This window comes from Dendropsophus ebraccatus, chromosome 5, assembly GCF_027789765.1.
Source record: "Dendropsophus ebraccatus isolate aDenEbr1 chromosome 5, aDenEbr1.pat, whole genome shotgun sequence".
Classification (NCBI taxonomy): Eukaryota; Metazoa; Chordata; class Amphibia; order Anura; family Hylidae; genus Dendropsophus; species Dendropsophus ebraccatus.
Genome location: NC_091458.1, coordinates 32285752 through 32308227, shown reverse-complemented (window position 1 = coordinate 32308227; position 22476 = coordinate 32285752). Strand labels below are relative to the sequence as shown.

Below are 22476 nucleotides of genomic sequence, written 5' to 3'. Positions count from 1 at the left end.
GTTATCACATGTTGGGTTATTCTTACAAAACCAGGCAGGTTTTTAAATATCTTAAAGACAAGTACGCTGTAACATATAAATACTAAAAACTCTGAAGTAATGAAAAAATATAGTTACCGCAGTTTACCTCACTGTCTTGTTCTGGGTGTTTCTCCACCAACATTCTGAGGATATTTTCCATTTCTATACGTATTTCTATAGAAAAACCTTTATCATTGAAATAACTGGACTCATGTGTCTGAACAACAGCTTTGCACTCATTCACCTGCAATATAAACAATTCACCTATTATTTTATAATTCCTTCCAAAATCTCCTCTTTTCTTTTGATTCTACTTTGCCTCATACTGAATTAAAGCTATAAGAAACACATAAGAAATACATGTGTAGTACCCACAAGGAGGATGAGCATTATGTTGTGGGCAGGACCAGGGCTATCTTATCAGAATTATGAGCCCCTGAGCAGTGCCCCCCTCTCTCCCCCCCAAACTTCCAAACCCTCCCGCCTTTCCAGTAGCCAACCCCCCTAAAAGTGCCCCATATAGTATCCAACCCCCATAGTACCTCATATAGTATCCAATTCCCCCAATAATTCATACATAGAGTAGCCAATCCAACCTCCATTATACCCCCCCCCCTCGCAGTATCCAGTGGCCCCTCCATGCTGTGCCACCACCAGAAAAACAAAAAAACATTAAGGGGTTGGCCACTTTATATTAAAATTTTTCAGTGTACAGTATTAGTAAGTGTACTCACTGCATTTACTGACAGTAGCTCCCTGTGTACCTCATCCAGCTAAAATCAGACTTCCCTCCTCCAGGCTGGGCTGTCCTGCTCTTTGGCGAGTCTGTCCATAAGATGGCCGACATGGAGAAGCATGTGACCATGCCCCACCTCCAGTGTCCTTCATAGGCATATACAGGCTCAGTGGTGGACACTGGGGGGAATGGTAACATGCTTGTCCATTTCAGCCATCTTATGGACAGAATCACCACAGAGCAGGACAGCACAGCCTGGAGGAGGGGAGTCTGGTTTTAGCTCTATGAGGTACACAGGGAGCTGCTGTCAGTAAGTGCAGTCTCCAATAAAAGGATAAGTCCGGCAAGAATTTTTATTAAAGTATTGTAGTGCCCCCCAAACGTTATACAAATCACCAATATACACTTATTACGGGAAATGCTTATGAAGTGCTTTCTACTGCATCAAGGCTTCACTTCCTGGATAACATGGTGATGTCAATTCCTGGATAAAATGGTGATGTCACTTCCTGGATAAAATGGTAATAGCCCTTCCTGGATAACATGGTGATGTCACTTCCTGGATAAAATGGTAATGTCACTTCCTGGATAACATGACCCAATGGTGATGTCACGACCCGACTCCCAGATCTGTGCGGGCTGTAGCTGCTGGAGAGGATGATGACAGGGGGACACTGAGGGACACAGGGCACTGGAGGGACACTTAGCATCCCCCTGCCATCATCCTCTCCAGCAGCCACAGCTCACACAGCTCTGGGAGTTGGGTCATGTTATCCAGGAAGTGACATCACTATTTTATCCAGGAAGTGACATCACCATGTTATCCAGGAAGTGACAGCACCATGTTATCCAGGAAGTGACATCACCATGTTATCCAGGAAGTGACATCACCATGTTATCCAGGAAGTGAAGCCTTGATGCAGTAGTAAGTGCAGGGAAAAAAGCACTTTATAAGCATTTCCCGTAATAAGTGTATATTGGGGATTTCTATAAGTTTTGGGGGCAATACAATACATTAATAAAAATTTTCGCCAGACTTCTCCTTTAACCCCTAAATAGCAGCGTGGCCACGGCAATGCCGGTTAATCTTTAGTGCCACACCATTTAGTTTTGCAGACTGGGCGCCTCCCCCCTGGACTGGCAATCTGGGCAGCCGCCTACACAACCTAGGATTGCAGTCGTTTTTGGAAGAAGGCAACTATGTTTTTCTAATCCTGGACATCCCCTTTAAGTAACATTTGCAAGAACACAGCAGGCGCCACTTTAGTTACAAATCTTTTGCAATGGCTCCTAGCAATCTATAGATGCACCCCTGGCTTCCATTTACACATCTGTTAGCTCTGTTATGCTCACATAGAAACCATTTACCTTTATTTTGATCTTCTGTGTCTCACAGAAAATATATCTTATTTTTCCTGGCATCTCAATAGACATATCCAAAGAAAAAGATCTGAAAAAAAGCATTTCCGATTACAGTAATAGGATTTATGGATTTATTATGAGACTTTACTGTTATTTTACATTTATTGAATACTGCAAACAGGCTGTATGATCCATAACTCAATGGAATTACTATAGAGTAAGACCCCACTGCAAGTATATGGAATCAATTGGACATGAATCCGCACCACTGATCTCTTAGGGAGAAGTGCTGGTCCCTTTAAGGGGGCTTAACAGGACGAGTGTAGTAAGAAGTTGGAGGAGAAAAGTCCCTGTATTCATTGTTTGTGCCAGAGGAGACAGCAAGGAGAGGCTGCAAGCTTACTTAGGCGAGTGCGCGAGCAAACAGGGCACTTTCACTAATGCAGCAAGGCACGATACAAAGAGCGACCTCATTAGCCCTGATGCATAGTAGGTAAGGTGACCTCACAGCCAGCTCAGAGGAATAGATCTCTGAGAAACAGTTCTCAAAGGGAAGGAGAGATGGAAAATTCTTTATAACAAGAGAAGAAAGCATTTTTTTCTGATAAGATATATTACAGAGTTTCGAAGAAAACTCAGAGAAACGGCAGTGTCTATTTCATTTAAATGCTGTCTTTAGTGTTACTCTGACAGTTATCATGACTTTCTTAGAAGAGGAAATTGTAAAAAGCTGAGTGTTAATAAATATGGCTGAAGTACATACAAGGCTATGACTTGTTATAATATCTATTGTTCCTAGAAATGAGAATACACTGCCCTGGTCTAATATAATAGTGCTTTCCTAAACTTACACTCCTGTTGCCGTGTTACTTTCATTGTCCGCTTCTGCTCCATCATCCTATACAAAACAAGAAGGGTTCTAGTCAACATAAACTATTGTACTGTTAAATATACCTTACAAAAAATTAAGAGGGTTCCCAACTGATGCTGGGGGTCTACATCCTTGTTTGTGCCTCAGGAGTAGTATAGTATTAAGGCCAGGGATTGACAGCAGTCAGGGCCAGTATCAGCACAGGGCTCACTCAGGCAAGTTCCGGAGCCCACAACTCCTCTAGGGGCCCAAAGGGAGAGGGGCCTGATGTTCTAATGTTCAGCCCGATCACTGTAGTGCAGGGTGAGCAGGCTGAACATCAGAAGACACAGGAGATGGAGCAGGACCTGCACAGAGAGAAAGAAAAGGGTGAAGGACCTGATCACATGACCTGAAGGTCTGTCAGTCAGTCTGTGTGTGTCAGTCAGTCAGTGTCTGTGTCAATAATGTGTTAATGTATGTTAGTGGTGTCTCAAGTGATTGTGCATAGTTTATGGATGATGGGTGCATAGTGGATGGATGAGAAGACCACTGAGGCTCTGTCACCCGAGGGCCAGCAAAAACCTGGTGTCGGCCCAGACTGCAGTGATCACATGGTCAGTGGGTCAGCCAAGTAAACAACGCCTGATGGGGAGAATCGGCGCAGCAGGGTAGCTGAGTAATTAATATTTTTTTTACTATTAAAGTATTAACTTTTTATTGTTGCAAAGTCATACATTTACCTGTGGGTTTTCCTGTAATGCTTCATCTTGTTGCCACCGAGCCACATTTTCAGGAATTGAAAAAATAACTGATTCACTATTATAGTAGAGCTTTGAAGAACAGAGCTCTGAAACATAGGTTAATTTAATGATGACAGTCGCCTTGGGTGGTAAATATCCAATGTTTACTGTGAAGACATCCTAAACAAACAAGAGCAAAAATGATTTTTAGTCTTGTGGATTGTACTAAGATAGTTTATGGAGCGAATGCGGGCAGGCTTGGTTCACACTACGTTTTTGCAAAAAATGGATCAAAAACGGATGAAAAGAACTGATGCATTTTTGTGCATCCATTTTAATCCGTTTTTCCACTGACTTCCATAATAAAAAAAACGGATGAAAATGGATCAGTTATTTTAATGTACACAAAAACGTAGTTTACCTAATTTTTGTATCCGTAAAAAAAAAAAACTGTTGTTTTTTTTTTATAAAAAACGGATCAAAATGGATGCACACAAATACATCAGTTCTTTTTATCCGTTTTTGAAAAAAAAAACAATTGCAAAAACGTAGTGTGAACCCAGCCTAAGGCCAGGTTCACACTATGTAAGACACCGGCCGTTCTGTGACCTGGTCATGTCACAGAACAGCTGGTGTCTGGAAAGATAATTCCGGCTGGTACTGCAGTACTGGCTGGATAATCTTCATTTCTGTTGAATTATGATGCCGGAGCCACACTCTCCATTGTGCGAACTGACATGTCTGTGTGGCCACTATTCAATGAATAGCAGTCACACAAAACTGACGCGTCAGGTTTTCGTGCGGCCGGTTAGAATTCCGGCCAGAGCGTATACTATGTGTACAAACTACGGTCGGGATTCCATTCATTCAAATACAATGTATCTTTTGCATAAATCACGGGCGTTGTTGCAAATTGTAACAACGGACGTGATTTATGCAAACTTTACGCTGTGTTTTGTTTTGTTACAATTTCTCACCATTTCAAGATTTCTGGCTGTAAAAATATATCAATCCAATCATATGCTTTGATTTGAACTCTTTGTTGTATAAATCTATTATTGGAAAAAAATATATAAATATACACTCAAACTAACTATTTGGAAACCTACAGGAGCATCTTGATTCCAGAGATCCATGTGCGGTACCTCTCCTAAGATGTGCTCCTCACTGACTAAAGCATTAAACTCCCATACAGCTGTTTTATTGTCCAGGGGGAAGACATACTTGGCCTCAATAGGGAAGGAGGACTCATTCTTATAGGTCTGGAACATCACCACCTGTTGTAGGAAAAAGACATATTACTGGGAATAGCTGAGAAGTTCTAGGACGTGTACACAGCAATGGATTTTAAAGAGACACTTACCTTTCCAAAAAGGTCCATTACTCGAGCTTTAACGTGGATGCTTTGTAGAGGAATCTGCTGCCCGTCACTACCTATTAGACCGCCTCTTGGGATCTCATGATCAAGTAGATCCAAAGAAACATCTGTTAAAAAAATTATTGGGATGTTTGCATCTTATAAAGTTATATTTTACCAGCAAATGTCTTATCATTAAAATTGATGAAAAACTCATAGATAAAATAGGTTCTCTGATTTGGACAGTCCCTTCTTGTAAGAAGAATCATCTGACATAAAGCAGATGACATTTGGTAGCGTCCTAGTGCTGGGGATTTGTGTGGTCAGCTGGTATTTGTGGGTGATCCTGACAGTAGGTGCCTGCAGCACCCCCACAGGAGAACGTGAGCATTACACAGTGCCCATGTAAATCAATGGATTGTAATAGACATAATAGATCCTCTAGAGCAGTCATGTCAAACTCTGGCCCGCAGGCCAAATCTGGCCCGTGGTGCCACTATTTTTGGCCCGCCAGGCAATTCAGAGTTTGATTTACATCTGGCCTATGGGGGAGGGCTGGCTACTATATAAGAGACTATAGGGGAGGGCTGGCTACTACATGAGATTATTGGGGAGGGCTGGCTACTATAGGAGAGACTATGGGGGAGGGCTGGCTACTATATGAGACTACGGGGGAGGGCTGGCTACTTAATGAGACCAGGGGGAGGGCTGGCTACTATATGAGACTATTGGGGAGGGCTGGTTACTATATGAGACTACAGGGGAGGGCTGGCTACTATAAAAAAGACTATGGGGGAGGGCTGGCTACTATAGGAGAGACTATGGGGGAGGGCTGGCTACTATATGAAACGATGGAGGGCTGGCTACTATATGAGACTACGGGGGAGGGCTGGCTACTTAATGAGACCAGGGGGAGGGCTGGCTACTATATGAGACTATTGGGGAGGGCTGGCTACTATATGAGACTATTGGGGAGGGCTGGCTACTATAGGAGACTATTGGGGGGGGGGGCTGGCTTCTATATGGGACACTTGGGGGGCTGACTACTATTTGGGCACTATTGGGAGGGCTGGTTACTACATGGGGCAATATTGGGGGAGTTGGCTATTACATGTGTTGGGGTTTAATCATATCATAGCAATATATCATGTCACTTATCATAGTGCACAATGCTGGGAGACGCACACCACTGACAGTGCCGGGAACACCACATGCTGCTCTGACAGTGCCAGGTGCGCTGAATTCACGCTATAATAATCATCAAGGTTGGCCCGCAACTTTGCCCAATTTTTTTTATTTTGGCCCACTGTGTATTTGAGTTTGACACCCCTGCTCTAGAGCAAGAGGTTCTCTATATAACCGCTCTCCACTCTGGCCAAGAGATGAGGACCCTGAAGAGGGACCCTCCTTACGGAATTTTCTTATAGGGAATTTGAAAACAGGTTTTCTATAGTAAACCCTATTGATGCTCCTTACCTTCAGATGGTTCAGGTTGGATCATATACTGATCTGGTGTTTGATCAACTGAAATCCACAGAGATTCCTTATGTAGATCGACACAGTCCTGATCAGTGGAAAACTGAACGATGTATCTCATTTGTACTTGATTCACGTCATACACCACATATTCATCATCCTACAAGGTAAACATAGGTCATAGAAGGTCACATAGTGTTGATGTCCACCCCTCTTGATAACTTGGGTATCACGAAAAATATAGGTGAAGTACAGTTAAGGGCATATTACATGAAGAGGTTATGTGCCAAATCAGGTCGATATCTCCTTGTATAACAGAGCCAGCGTTAAGCAGAGGAGTGAACATATAGCTGATTGTTGTTTTTCAATGTGTCAAAAAATAATCCTCTGTCGGCCGCACATTTCTCCGATTATCGAGCCATCTAATAGACTTTGTGACTGATCGCAGATCGACACATGCTTACCCCATGGGTCAAGTTAAGGGTGTGTCCGCTATTTGTCACTAAAAGAGGTTGTCCAGGAAAAATTTGCTTTTCCCCCATCCAAAGGATGGAGATCAGCGGGGGGTACAAAGGTCGGACCCCCACGACCTCCTACTTTTCCCCTATTCTATTGATAGGGGAAAAGTGAATTTTTCCTGGACAACCTCTTTAAGCTTATGAGACAGACACTAGCTGCTAACCACTCTTTTTTTACGTTTCTAATGATATTTGTGGAGAGCCCATAATTTACATACACACTGATACATAGGTACAATAAATAACTACTTACAGAAAAGTCTGACTTCACCCCGTCCTTGCGCCGGACACCGTGCACACTGTGGAAGCCATTGGGTGGTTCAGTGATTGTGTAATCTCTGCGGAACACATCTGCGCAGTTACCTAGAGCCACATCACAGACCATCAAGAGCCGCGATCCAGTGACACTGCTTGGCTGGGAATACTTTATACTTGTGCTACATGAAAAGAAAAAAAAAAACAAGTAAATAAATAACTAAATGTTGTCTCTCCTTGAGGTCCTTACACTCTCCATCACTGGTAGGTTGCTGCCCATTTGGGGAACACACCAGTGGTTCCTTCTTTTTCTATCTGATGTGGAAGCCTGGGATAGATGACCTGCCTGTAACAAGTATCAAAACTCGGTCATCTTACTCCCACCCACCACTTGACCTAAACGGCACAGAGACATGACTGACCCTACAGGCAGGAAATCAGCTATGTAATACCGGGCAGGGCAAGAGCAGTAACCAGCGGGAGCACAGGGCACATGTAGTAGTGTAAGGTCCCATACTGTTTTTTAATGATTTTTAATGATAAACGATCGCAAACGAGATTGTTTATCGTTAACCTGAAATCGTTCACCATATTACACAGAACGATAATCGTTAGTTACAATCGTTATTATGATAGTTATTGCGGTCGTTACAATGATCGTTTACTCCTTCTGATCCCAGCAAAACAATGAACAATGTGCAATTACACTGAACGATTCGTGAACAACTGCTGAACTTGAGCGAACGAATGTGGAATTACAGCGAACGATTACGATTATTTTAGGTTCCGAATCAACGATCAACGATCCTATGGATAGGGGAAAAGTAGGAGGTCGTGGGGGTATGACCTTTGTACCACCCGCTGATCTCTATCGTTTGGATGGGGGGAAAGTGGGGGAAACATTTTTGGTGAACTACCCCTTTAACCTTGCGTTACCAAACTGTTCTACAAACCTTATTGAATCACGGAAATAAATGCCTCTTCCAAGGTTTCCAATATCAGTTTTTTCACCTTTTTTAAATTCTTCAATAACAATGAGGTTTGGTAACATTAATCCACTGTAGAGAACACAGAAGATATAGAAAAATAATTAAACATTAAAATGCAACGTTATACATATATTCATGTAGTGCACAAGTAACCATAGACTCTTACAGCATACACTAGAATTGCTTCCTTCTTAATTGTGGCTATCAGGTATAGTTATTATAAGTGATTTAATATGTATAGAATTGGATAATTCTGTGGCACATTCTACTATGCATGTCATCCTTGTAAAATAACTGGAACATCCCTATTTTTACATAGTCAGGCTATGTTCACACTACTTAAAATTATGGCCGTTGTTGCCATCAGCAACAACGGCCATACTTTGTTTGAGTGGACTAGCCTCATGTTGCTCTATGGGATCCAGTAATCCTATACTACCACCAGCCTGCCCAGGCTATGCACATATATATCCTACAAAATGGGCTATCTCAAAATCTCAAAATCTTTATTCAATAATTCATTGTTTTTAAAATTACAAATGCAGAACGGCAGGACGGCAAATCACAACAACATAATCGCATTAGAGGACAATTGAATGCAGCACTGGATGATTTTTGCAGAGACTGGCCGTTCCGTGACCCGGCCGGGTCACAGAAAGGCTGGTCTCATACCCCGTGTGAACATAGCCTCATATTGTGTTCTTCCTGACACAGCTGCCATACCCCCATTTCTCTCAGTCGTGTAACTTATATCAATGTAGAACTTTATTACTTGTGGCATTCTAAAAATCAGTGTATCATTTTTGGGGGTGATATGTCAGATCTGAGTACCAAAATGGGAGCATAATACAGTAAACATAACCAACACCATATGGATAGTATAGATAGTTATAGAGTCCTTATGAAAAGCAAAGTTGGTGAATACAAAAATATAAAAACCACAGATACAAGCAGGGCCGGACTGGGACTGAAACTCAACTTTGGCATTTCAGAGCACACAAGCTCACGGGACAGGTGTCCTGGATTCCTGGGATGGCCTTGGAGTGCTGAACCATCCAACACTGGCCCTTTGAGGGCCGATCCCACCTTCCCAGTGACTCCTTCTCTCTACTATAGGGGGAGGGGAGGTATTGGGCTAGGAGGAAGACAGGACCGGCCCACATAGGGTACCAGCCCATCTGGTATTTGCCCGATTTGCCAGATGGCCAGTCCGGCCCTGGATACAGGAGTGTAAGTGACAGAATTGTAGCATACAACCAGTAGAGGAAGAAGTACTGAGAGAAGTGAATGAAAAAGTAGGGAAGTAACAATAAAAAGGGGGTGTTGTTCTTATCCTGGATATTCACTTTAATAGTTCCAATACACCAAGTTAGCTGTTAGTGGGACCTGCCACCTCTCTAAATTGTATGGGGGCCTTCCACTTCTATCCCAACAGATGATATTGAGAAAGACAGGCATATTGAATTACAACTGTCAGGAGAAATGAGCTGCTGCCAGACTCCTCTCCTTCCTCCTAGGAAGGAGGCCAAATGTTTGATACTTATTGAGGGTGTATAGGCAACTTTAGACTTTCCGGACACAGAGAACAACCAGAAAAAACTCTTTTGTAAACTTACCGTGAGAGAATCCCTACAAAGTTGCATGGTGAAGAAGCATGGAGCAAGGACTTGACGTTTCCCACATCACTCTTGAAGTAAGTGGCTTCACTCTGTCTCTCAACTCCGAACACTCTTAATATATTAATCTGTCTATTACTGTAGGAATAAAAACAATTGTCACATATCACAGAAATATTTCCTACTCACACTACTGTAATGGGTTAAAACATATTCTAAGCGAATGCATCTATAAATATAACCCCAGCTTCAGCAGATGTATAGATGTATGAAAAATACAAATACAGTGGTGCCTTGGATTACGGGCATAATTCGTTCCGGGACCGCGCTTGTAATCCAAATCCACTCTTATATCAAAGCAAATTTTGACAATTGACAATTGTAGACAATTGGATCCACACCTAAAAAAATAATTATTTTAGCAATCAGCATGTGGTGTATGATGTATAGTAAGTGCATAAACCTGAAAAACAGCAGCAGTTTGTAGATACAGAATGGAGATGCAGATCCCCATAATGCAGTAGCGTAGTACAACAGGCTAGTATAGAGAAGCAGGGCTGCTGTCTGAGGTCTGTGTGGTCACATGACAGCAATGGGGAAGTGGTGTGTGTTCAGCATGGACCAATCAGGAAATGAGAATCACAGAGCTGTGCAGGAGGACAGAGAAAGAAACTTTATACACAGCAGTGTGAATGGAGTGTAAGTGCAGGCACGTTATATCAGCAGTGTGAATGGAGTATAAGTGCAGGCACTAGAGATGAGCGAACCTGGAGCATGCTGGAGTCCATCTGAACCCGATCGTTCGGCATTTGATTAGTGGTGGCTTCTGAAGTTGGATAAAGCCCTAAGGCTATGTGGAAAACATGGATATAGTCATTGGCTGTATCCATGTTTTCCAGACAACCTTAGAGCTTTATCCAAGTTCAGCAGCTCCAGCTAATCAAATGCCAAACGTTCGAGTTCGGATGGATTTGAACCCGAACCCGGTTTGCGCATCTCTAGCAGGCACATTATAGCAGCAGTAGTGTGTATAGCTGAGTGTGAGTGCAGGCAGATAATAGCAGCAGTGTGTATAGCTGAGGGTAAGTGCAGATACATTATAGCAGCAATGTGTATAGCTAAGAGTACGTGCAGGCACATTATAGCAGGAATGGAGAGGATGGGAAACACAAGGGCTGACAGAGACTGCAGGGAGCATGAAGGAATGAGCCGGGCATATGTGGGCACAGTATAGCAGCACCCTCTATCCGGGGAGAGGGGGATTACGGCTATAAAGAGATTACCTCCACAGTCTTCATGTAAGCCAGGCCTGAAGTGGATCTGCCATGATTTGGAAGGTGAGGGAGACTTCCTGAGTCAGAGTACAGGGCTGTAGACCTCGCTATACAGACCATGCCCCTTCCCAACTCCCGTGCCCACCCAGTACAGGGAGCTCTTAAACCAAAGCAGTGCTCCTAAACCAAGTTACATTTTTGAAAAACTGTGAGCTCTTCTTGCAAAATGCTCTTAATCCAAGTTACTCTTAAACCAAGAAACCACTGTAAATACCTGTGATCCATATAGAACATTGTCTGTCTATAACCCCCTAAAAGATCACATCTCTATAGACTTTTTCCATATCCATAAGATGTCTTTCTCTCTTACCTGCGGTTGTGATCCAGAATACTTTGTTTAACCTGAAGGAACTCTGCAGAGTTTGGGTCAATATGTTCTATCGTGCATCTGAGTGCTTTGTATTTGGCAGTAGAGGATGAGGTGTATATAGAGGAGTTATTCTCATTCACATTAATCATGTCTCTAATTACCTAGAAGTGATAGCAAGAAAGAAAGAATAGTGAGTACACAGAGACATATGGGATCCAGTATTCCCCATCTCAGAAAAATATATATATATTATATTTTTTTTTTTACAGAAAACTAGTATAATCCCATGAAAAATATGATGTATGGTAATTTAAACAATAGCAGAAATTTACTGTCAGTGTTAGTGACAATAAAAACCGTCAAGACAAGCAGAAGATGCTCCATAGTGGTGTACACTGCTAGAACTGTGTCACATTTTGCTTAGTCTCTGTCTGATCTACTAAGTAGAATAATGCGGCGTCCACCCACACTGGAACCTAAGGGGTACTTAATGGGGATCCTAGATGAGGAGGTATGGAAACATTACCAGCTTAGCTAGAAAGGCCATGGCCATCTGGAAGATGGACCCCAGACAACCTACTATATAAGAGTGGAAATCTCTGGTTAAAGGGGTTATCCAGCGCTACAAAAACATGGCCACTTTCCCCCCTCTCTTGTCTCCAGATTGGGTGGGGTTTCAAACTCAGTTCCATTGAAGTAAATGGAGGTTAATTGCAAACCACACCTGAACTCGAGACAAGAGAGGGGGGAAAGTAGCCATGTTTTTTTAGCGCTGGATAACCCCTTTAACACCGCATTATCTAATGAGAATTTGGTATTTAAGCATAGGGACCAACTACTCTGCTAGTAGATATCTGTGTTTGAGGGACTCTTTGACTTCTTCTGCATCGTATGCATAGTATGCTTTCCCCTCTACTCCTCTGACCAGATGTTGTACATGATCACACCTTGCTATATGTACTATTGCTATCAGCGTATACTTTGAGGGCCGGCAGACTTCAGTGCAGGTATTACTGAATGTGCGGATCTTCTGTTTCTTTTTCTGTTTTATTGTATCATTATGTTGTACTGACATGTTTACTGATTTGTTTATCCGGCATTGTATGCCGAGGGATATCCCTGATCATGGCCTGTGATTTATCCAGTCATACCTGTTACTCCATGTATTGCATGATGTTGTTCATTACCATGGTGTCTTATAACTTTTAAAACAAGTTTTAAAAAAAAAAATCTTCCCCATCTGATGTTAAATAAAAGGAAGAGGACAGATGTTGTACCTGACATAAGTCCTGCTTAGCCATCAAGAACTTCATATTAATGTTATTCTCTATCTTCTCCTTGTGTGGAATAACTCGATAGAACTCCTGCATCATCTCACATGTGGCTTCTTTATCTTTATTGGTTAAAGCTTTTTGTATAAGGAGTAGAACCCCTTCAGCTTTACTAATCTTAGGAACAAAAAACAAATGAAAATCAAATTATACTTAAAATTCTAGTAATGTTATCAGCTATGGTAGAGAAGTAGAGATTGGCTAAAGATGTAGGAAGGGGGGGTACCTAAATGGGGAGGGGGGCGGCTGTGCTCAGAAGATGGATAGGAGCTTGGAGTATAGATAGATAGTAGGGATGGTCCGAACCCTCCGAGCAGGGCAGTTTCTAGGCTATTTTGGCAACAGGGCGAATCCTGATAAAAGCGCCCCCCCCCCTTCCTGGACCTTATTCAGTTCAGCGCAGGGAAAGGAACGGGGGCTTTTATCAAGATTCGGGACCCTAGGAAGAAGCAGTGTGTACACACTGCACTGTTGGTTCCGTGTGACAGGAGCCGACAGTGCTCTAACTGCTCAGCCCTGGCTTGATTTTTTTAAATTAAGGTCCTCTCCTTTTGGTCCCTGATGCCTCCTGCCGTAACCCCTCAGCCTGCGTGGCACAGATTGAGAAACCTTGCTGGTCTAGAGCAGGCCTGTATTTAGAGTTCATGTTAGGCTCCTTGCATGCTGAGACATCTGTATCTGTGACAAATCCCATGCGTTTTCAGTCAAACTAAAACTCTGAGAACATTTATACAGCTCTCAGGGTATGCTGGGAGTTGTAGTTTCTTAGCAGACAACCCTTTAACAAATCACTGTATACAGAGGCTCCCGGTAGCGGCAATCTGTGGGTGACAACCATCAGCCCTGAAGGTAGAGCAATAAATCTGTCTACACTGTACTACAACTCCCAGCATATCCTGAGGGCTGCAGACTGTCAGCATATGCTGGGAGTTGTAGTTCCTGCAGCTGTTGTAGATGGATCCTAGGTGCATTATACACTGGATGCTTTGTGGCATATAGGAATACATAGATCTGTGGGGGCTCAGTGTAGGGAAGTGACCCCGGAACATCTCTAATAAGATATAGGGGGAGATGTTTTGTTCTATCCCCTATTAGTGATGTTCTGGGGTCACATCCCTGCACTGAGCCCCCACAGATCTATGTATTCTTATATGCCACAAAGCATCCAGTGTATAGGACCCAACTACAACAGCTGCAGGTACTACAATTCCCAGCACGTACTGACAGTCTGCAGCCCTTAGGATATGCTAGGAGTTGTAGTGCTGTTGGCAGCTAGTTTAAAAGTTTGCGCTATTGTGTACTGTAGTAACCACAGGGCTGTGTCAGTACACTTACCCATTTAGACACCAATGGTACACAGGCTCTGCAAACTACAGAAGTGATTACAGTGCAGTTACTAAAGACTCACAGGTGACGTCTTCTCACTCACTCTTTGCTTTCCTCTCCATCTGGCGCAGCCATCATGAAGACTTCTCCGACCACAACTCATTTGCAGAGGGGCAGCTGGGGGTGACTGGGGGAGCAACTGGGGTGACAGGGGACAGGGGAGCAGCTGGGGTGACAGCGGGAGGGGGAGAAGCTATGGATGCAGGGAAAGGGGGAGCAGCTGGGGGGCAGGGACAAGGGGAGAAGCTAGGGGAGCAGGGGAAACAGCTGGGGTGACTGGGGGAGGGGGAGCAGCTAGGGGGCAGGGACAGGGGGAGCAGCTAGGGTGACAAGGGGAGCAGATGGGGTGAAAGCGGGAGGGGGAGAAGCTATGGGTGCAGGGAAAGGAGGAGCAGCTAGGGGGCAGGGACAAGGGGAGCGCCTAGGGGGGCAGGGGAAGCAGCTGGGGTGACTGGGGGAGGGGAAGCAGCTAGGGGGCAGGGACAGGGGGAGCAGCTGGAGTTAGAAGTGGAGCAGATGGGGTGACAGCGGGAGGGGCAGAAGCTATGGGAGCAGCTAGGGGGGCAGTGGGAGCAGCTGGGGTGACAGGGGGAGGGCGAGAAGCTGGAGTGACAGGGACAGGGTGCGTAGCTGGGGTGACAGGGACAGGGTGCGCAGCTGGGGTGACAGGGACAGGGCGAGAAGCTGGGGTGACAGGGACAGGGTGCGCAGCTACGGTGAGAGGGGGAGAAGCTGGGGGGGGGGGAGCAAGGGGAGCAGCCAGAGGGCAGGGAGAGGAGAGGGAGCGGCCGGGGGCAGGGAGAGCAGATGGGCAGGGGGAGCAGCTAAGTTGGTAGTGGGGGCTGCTGGGAAGGCAGGGGGGAAGATGGGGGCAGCTAAGGTGGCAGGGGGAGAAGATGGGGGCAGCTGGGGTGACAGGCAGGGGGGCAGCTAAGGTGGCAGGGGGAGAAGATGGGGGCAGCTGGGGTGACATGCAGGGGAGGCAGCTAAGGTGGCAGGGGGAGAAGATGGGGGCAGCTGGGGTGACATGCAGGGGGGGGCAGCTAAGGTGGCAGGGGGAGAAGATGGGCGCAGCTGGGGTGACAGGTGGGGGGGCAGCTAAGGTGGCAGGGGGAGTATAGGGAGCAGGAGGGGGCAGTCTGCGGGCAGGGGGAGGGGGCAGGCTGAGCAACAGGGGGGCAGGAGGAGCAGTGGGGGGGGGGGGGCAGGGGGAGCAGCCCGGGGCACCTTTCTGATGCTGTTACAAGGCGGGGGTGAGCTGCTTCCGGCACAGACAGCCTCTGTCAGACAACCTGGAAGCTCACAGCTGCAGCCCCGCGGTCCCAGCACAAATGACGTCATCGAGCAGGAGAGAGGTTCAGGGCTGCAGCTGTGAGCTTCCGGCTTGTCTGACAGAGGCTGTCTGTGCCGGAAGCTCACCTCGGCGGACCCATCGCACCCCCGCACCAGCACCACCACCCCCCGCCCCCCCCTCCCGGGGGGCGCACGATAGCGGCGGGCGATGCGGTGCAGGAGGCCCTGCTAATTTAGTGAGTGCGGGGGGCCGGGCGCTGTCGGAGGCCGCCGGGCGCCCCCTAGCTGTTGGCGCCCCGTGCGGTGACCCGGCCCGCCCGGCCCTAGAAACGGCCCTGCCTCCGAGGTTCGGGTTCGTATGAACCTGAACGCTCGGCATCAGATTCCCGCTGTCTGCCCGCTCCGTGCAGCGGGCGGATACAGCGGGAGGACCGCCTGGAAAACTGGGATACAGCCTATGGCTATGGCTGTATCCCAGTTTTATCCTCCCGCTGTATCCACCCTCTCCAAGGAGCCGCCAGGCAGCGGGAATCATTACGTAGAGTTCGGCTTCGTACGAACCCGACCCGAACCAGGTTCGGACCATCCCTAATAGATAGTATAGATGACTAAATCGTAATAATGTACATTGGGGGTGAAGCAAAGGGAGGGGTTAGAATGGTTAAAGGGAATGTATCGACAGGTAACATTGCTTTAAGGATTTTACATGAATAGACTGGCGCTGGTGCAGGGATGCCGGTGTCGGGGTCCTTTTCCTTTTTAACCATGCCCCAGTTCCCGTGCACGGTGCCGGTCTATTCCAGAGCACCAGCCCAGCATTAAGCACAGGGGACAGGCCCGCCAGCCTCCAGTGTGACGAACCCCACTCCCCTCTGTGATTGATTCTAATGGAGCCACGTCACAGAGAGGAGGGGTTTCATCACACTGGGGATGGGCGGGCCTGCCCCCAGTGCTTCATGTTGGGACAGTGCCCAGGAAAAGACTGGCACAGTGCACAGAACGGACCGCGGTAAAAAAAAAAAGGACCCCAGCACTGGCATCCCTGCACCGTTGCCAGTCTATTCATGTAAAATCATTAAAGAGGACCTGTCACCCCCCGTGCCAGGATGACAGGCTCCTGACCCCCTGCTAGATCCCCCTATACTCACCTAATCGCGCCGGGTCCCGCTTCCTGATGCGGTCGGGTCACGGAGATTTCAGCTCCCGAAGCCCGGCGCGCGCGCACACAGCAGAGTCAGACGCTCATAGAGAATGAATGGGGAGTCCGATGCTCCGTCATTCTCTATGGGCATCGGACTCATCTCTCAGCACGCGCCGGGCTTCGGGAGCTGAAATCTCCGTGACCCGACCGCATCAGGAAGCGGGACCCGGCGCGATAAGGTAAGTATAGAGCGCTCTAACGGGGTCGGGAGCCTGTCACCCCGGCACGGGGAGTGACAGGTATCCTTTAAAGCAATAGTACATTCGATTTAATATAGACTTTAACGAAAAAAACTTCAAACATTGCATATTAACAAGAGATAAGCAAACTTACAGTATGTCCGGATTTGCACAAACCTGAACTATTGGCATTGAAATCCTGCTGCATGGAGAAGTTGGATGCCGCCCGAGAACTGTCTAGAAAACATAGGCTGTATCCATCTTCTCCAGACAGTGGGAGTCAAATGCCAATAGTTTGGGTATGCGTGAAACTGAACTTACCGTAATTTGCTCATCTCTAATATTAACCAATGCTATAGGCCACCATATATAACAGAAGCAACAACGACTCTGCCTGAGATAAACATATATCTATCCTAAGATAATTAGAAGGGAAATACTAATAGGGCAGACTAGATGGACCCAGAGGTCTTTTTCTGCCGATAATCTTCTATGTTTTTACTGAAGCAAATAAATGAGGCAGCAAACTGCAATGATGTCATTATTGTGAAGGTCTTCAACTACCCCAGTGTAACCTGGGAGATCTGCAACCTGTGTATCTCATAAAGAAAGTGGGTTTTATTCCAATAAGACTAATTTGTGCAGCCATTGAGCATCGGGATGATATGGACTTACACCTAACCCTCCACATCACTGAAAGGGTTTCTTTCTTCTGCTCCCCAGACAACCCCTTTAAAAATAATAAAATTATATTCATACAGTACAATCCATTCCATTGCATTGTTTTTTTTCTTTTACTATATTTCTTACATCATTCAGACTAATGTTTTCTACAGGACACGAAAGTATAGAGTCCAGATATCCAACCAAATCTGCCCACATAGAGTCAACTAGGCCGGCCACTTCTGGCGACAATCGTGTGATATCGATGGCTTCCTGAAGCAGAACCTTTTAACAGAAAACAAGATATATGTTTGAAACCCACAGTTATCTACCTGCATCTCTACATGGCCAATGTGAGGAACAAGCAGGAGTTCAGGTCCAAGCTGTAGACCTTGCTATGCAGACCATGCCCCTCCCCCACTCCCCCTTCCACCCAGTACAGGGAGCTCTTAAACCAAAGCAATTCTCTTAAACCAAGTTACAATTTTGAAAAACTGCGAGTTCTTCTTGCAAAACGCTCTCAATCTAAGTTACTCTTAAACCAAGGTACCACTGTACTTAATACTGTCACCTTCTGCAGAGCTTTGGAAGCCAAGCTCTCGGCTTGTAATGGGATCCTATTGATTTGTGTGAATCCTTTGTCTTTAATGTCATTAATTTGATGGTCGTATGTCTCACAAGCCTTCTCCACCATGTCCACCAGGTAGAATGCAAGTTTCTTCTGCACAGAGAGACAAAAATGTTAAGTGTATGCTATATATGTATATGTATATATATATATATATATATATATATATGGCCCTACAGCATCCCGGTCATCTTCTGGAGTGGACGTCACATGACTGCTACAGTCAATTAACAGTGTCAGAGGTCAAGGGCCATACTCCTGGCATCCCAGCTCAGTCATGGAAGCCACAAAGCCTAGAGTAAAGGCTATGACCTTTGACACTGCTGACTGACTGCGGCGGTCATTTGACATCCACTTACAATCATCTAGCTGGGAGGACCATACCCACTTAACACATCCTAGGACTTCTACCCTACTACCCCCCACTCCTCCCCCTCTTTCCTCACCTCTATTTTCCACTTATTTTTTCTTCACTTTCTTTTCTACTGAAAGTGTCATTGTTGTGATCACTCAGACTTGGACCAATCAAAACCTTTGACATTTCCAACCTTTGACATGTCCATGGTGCTGTCTTTGACAGCACCATGACGTATGATATAAAATAAGGCGTGAAAACTGCTAATTTACCCTTTACACCTGTGTAGAGATGTCAGAATGCACGAAAGGGGGTGACAGTGTCACTTTAAGGGTGTCTTTGGCCTTGCAGCTATTGCAAAACTATAATTCCTGGCAACTTCTGGCATTTTTGGTTCCAAAGGTCCAAGATGGGGATCAGGACCATGCAAGAAGGGTGTGGCGTGCCCGAACATGGAAAGATCCACTACATTTTATACGTCTGATGGGAGGAAAGAGTACAAGACCTGCCATGCGATTTCATGTGAAACTAAATCAGTGATCTATCTTGCAACATGTCCATGTAAGTTGATATATGTGGGAATGACGACGAGACAACTGAGGAGGAGAGTCCGAGAGCATGTGCTGGACATCAGGGCTGCAAAAGATGCCGTTGACATTGATGGTTTGAAGACCATCCCCCGACACTTCAAATTGGTTCACAATTGTGACGAGTCCCTTTTGAAGGTGAGAGGAATCGATGTTGTCCATCCTAGTGACCGTGGGGGGGATATGAAAAAGAGATTAGGCCAAAAAGAAACCAAGTGGATTTACCAACTTAATACCATGGCCCCTTGTGGCCTTAATGAATACAACAGTTTCGCGTCATTTCTGTAGAATAAAGGATGGAATAGCAGGAAGATTGTTTCCCTGGATTCCGGTGTCTATTAGTATTTAGTTACATGCTTTTTAGGTTTGGCTTGTTTTTAATTATTTTTTAACCTTTTTAATTATGTGTTTTTATACAATAAATTTATATTTTTTTATGTGTGTATTTGTGTTTTTGTATGTCTGTCAGCTATAATTGGTATTCTCACCTTCCTCTTTTTTTCTAGATATCCAAGATCCTCACTATGAAGATAACCCTCCACGTTTACAAGACACTCCCCCATTTTGTATAGGTTTTAATGGACTCTGATACAGTGATATGTTATCATTACGTTTTATACTTCTCTATGGACCGGCGCTGTCCTTACACTATTGGTGGATGTTTTTATTTATGTCATATTTATTGTACACTCACATATTCACGTTTTGTATTTTTGCCCAATGTTCACTTTATGGTCTCTGTACTTGTCTTTGAATAGGAATAAATCCTTTGTAGCACTTTATATTTCTAGACACATAATTGTGTCTGCATATGTGTGTATATATCATGTGGTGGATTTGTGCTCACCAGGAGCTATATTTTACATTTTTTTTTATTTTTTCCTATTTTTACACATGGTTATTTTGTATATACAATCGCAATTATGCATTGATGTGATTATCATCATTACTATTGTTATATGCACTGTCACTTTATAATGGATTGACTTGCTATTAGTACTAATATTAATATTGATATTGACATTATTTTTCTTATTTGTTTACATGCATTGTCACTTTTACTAGATGGATTTATATTTATGAGTTGTGTTTCAGTTTGGTCAAGGGACATGGTTTGTATTTTTACTTATTATTGTCACATTTTCACTTCACTCTTCTTTTCTTTGCATTTTTGCACTTGTGCACTTACACCTTTGCACTTGTCACTTTTCACTTCTTGGAAACTTGCATTGTTGTACTGTTTATCATTTCTTTTCCTTCACTTGGTGATCGCACTTTTTTATCTTTATTGCGCATGCGCCAGGGCCCTCAGTTTCTTCTCAGTGATGTACGGTCACATGACACGGCGCCGATCATGTGATGCGGCGCTGACCATGTGACACGGCTCACGTGACTGGAGATGGGCTGAGTTAGACGGTAGGGGCGGATCATATGCCCGCGGGGATATGTCTTTTCCCTGCGCGGCGCTGTCCATGTGACGCGTGCCACGCATCGGAAGGGGGGCGGAGTCATATGACGTCCATTGATCACGTGACACCTGTGGCATTTTGTAACGCCCGGAGTAGTGGATCCACTGGACCGGCACCAGCGATGGCACAAACCTCACCAGGGAGCGGAGTCTAAGGGGCCGCTGGTCTTCACCAGAGCCCGCCGCAAGGCGGGATGGACTTGCTGCGGCAGGCGACCCCCAGGTCGCTACCCCTGGCTTGGTTGCTGGTGTCGGCAGGCGAGGCGTGGCAGGAGCAGTAGGCAGGAGATGGCACTGGCAATGGTCTGCAGGTGAGAGCGCACGTGACAGGCTGAACGCAGGAACAGATGGAGTGACAGGGAAACAGGAACCAGGAACAGGGACTAGGGACCGGGTAACGGACAGGACTCAGGAACAGGGACTTGGGACCAGGTAACGGACAGGACACAGGAACAACAGGGAGCTGGGCCAAACGCTATGGGAAGCATGTAGAGGCTCCAACACTAAGGACAGGGCATGCTGGGATTTATAGGGGAGTGATTGGTGACACTAACCAATTAGGAGCGCACTGCCCCTTTAAATCTGAGACAGCCGGCGCGCGCGCGCCCTAGGAGGCGGGGACGCGCGCGCCGGCCGGCACAGACCGCACGGAGGAGAGGTGAGGCGCCCCAGGGGCCGAAGCAGCAGCAGCGCCGGGTCCCTACACAAGGACCCCGGCGGCTGCACGGGACAGGAGGCGGTCGCGGCGGCAACCCGGAACGCGGGAAGCCGCCGCGGCCGTGACAGTACCCCCCCCCTTTGGCCTCCCCCTCTTTCTTGCCTGCAAATGGCACAGGAAGCCACAAAGTCTTTGACATCTTGGGATAGGCTGGGCCACCAGTAGTGGCGAGAGATCCGTTGGCCGGTCTTACGGACTCCAGGGTGCCCGGCCTCCAACGAGGAATGTCCCCACTTCAAAATACCTCTTCGAAGCGCAGGGTGAACATGAGTCTTTCCGGGGGGTACTCTCTGAAGAGTGGAGGTGACGACTGGTACTAGGCGATCAGGCGGTATAACGTGGCAAGGGACTGTGGGTCTGTGGACGAGGACCTTCTGTAAGTTCTTCCGGTGGTGAGAGGACACGACCTTAGTCTTGGGTACGGGGAGAGGGTACACCTCGTCAGAGAAGGCATCCGCCGAGTCTTGGTCTTCTGCCGGTAGGCCGGATAGAGGCTTGGCCGGGACAGGAAATGACATAATACACTTGGTCTGAGGTGACTTGAGACACTGGTGGGAACAGTCCTGACCCCAACTGAGAATCTCCCCGGTTCTCCAGTCCAGCTGAGGGGCATGTTCTTGTAGCCACGGGAGTCCCAGGAGGACCGCGGGGGAAGAATGGGGCAGGACGTAGAAGGATATCTCTTCTTGATGTAAAGGACCCACCTGGAGGACTAAAGATGCGGTCTGGTAGTACACACGGTCGGTAAGAATTTCGCCCGTGACCGAGGAGATAGTCAGGGGCCTGGCTAGTCGGGTCACTGGTAGCCGCCATCTTTGGACCAATGTTGCCGCAATAAAACTGCCTGCTGAGCCAGAATCGAGGAAGGCAGTAGTCTGATGATTTTGTCCTGAGGGAGTCCGGATGGAAACTGGCATAGACAGACTTGGAATGGTGGCATTCGCACCTAGGGACACCTGTCCCACCGGACCTAGGTGCGAGCATCCTCCGGATGTTTGGGGACGTAGGGGACATCCCAGCCGGAAGTGATCGGAACCACCGCAATAGAGACAGAGATTCTGCTCCAGGCGCCGGATTCTTTCATCAGGCGTCAGGTGAGC

General features: G+C 46.2%; 1 protein-coding gene across 5 annotated transcripts in view; it reads right to left on the bottom strand.

The window, feature by feature from the left end:
* The window catches only part of LOC138792407 (protein mono-ADP-ribosyltransferase PARP4-like), a 66277-nt gene that overhangs the window by 30214 nt on the left and 13587 nt on the right, over positions 1 to 22476 (bottom strand). For 4 of the 5 annotated variants that reach the window (XM_069969797.1, XM_069969796.1, XM_069969798.1 and 1 more), the window contains 14 exons: positions 18192 to 18341; positions 17768 to 17905; positions 12845 to 13015; positions 11568 to 11728; positions 9924 to 10061; positions 8272 to 8376; positions 7317 to 7500; positions 6546 to 6705; positions 5076 to 5197; positions 4822 to 4989; positions 3713 to 3892; positions 2971 to 3017; positions 2126 to 2207; positions 128 to 265 (listed from right to left, as the gene is read on the bottom strand). In XM_069969797.1, coding sequence (XP_069825898.1) covers positions 128 to 265; positions 2126 to 2207; positions 2971 to 3017; positions 3713 to 3892; positions 4822 to 4989; positions 5076 to 5197; positions 6546 to 6705; positions 7317 to 7500; positions 8272 to 8376; positions 9924 to 10061; positions 11568 to 11728; positions 12845 to 13015; positions 17768 to 17905; positions 18192 to 18341 — 1944 coding nt within the window. The remainder of the gene's footprint in view (positions 1 to 127; positions 266 to 2125; positions 2208 to 2970; positions 3018 to 3712; positions 3893 to 4821; positions 4990 to 5075; positions 5198 to 6545; positions 6706 to 7316; positions 7501 to 8271; positions 8377 to 9923; positions 10062 to 11567; positions 11729 to 12844; positions 13016 to 17767; positions 17906 to 18191; positions 18342 to 22476) is intronic. The other variant, XM_069969799.1, reaches the window with a different exon arrangement.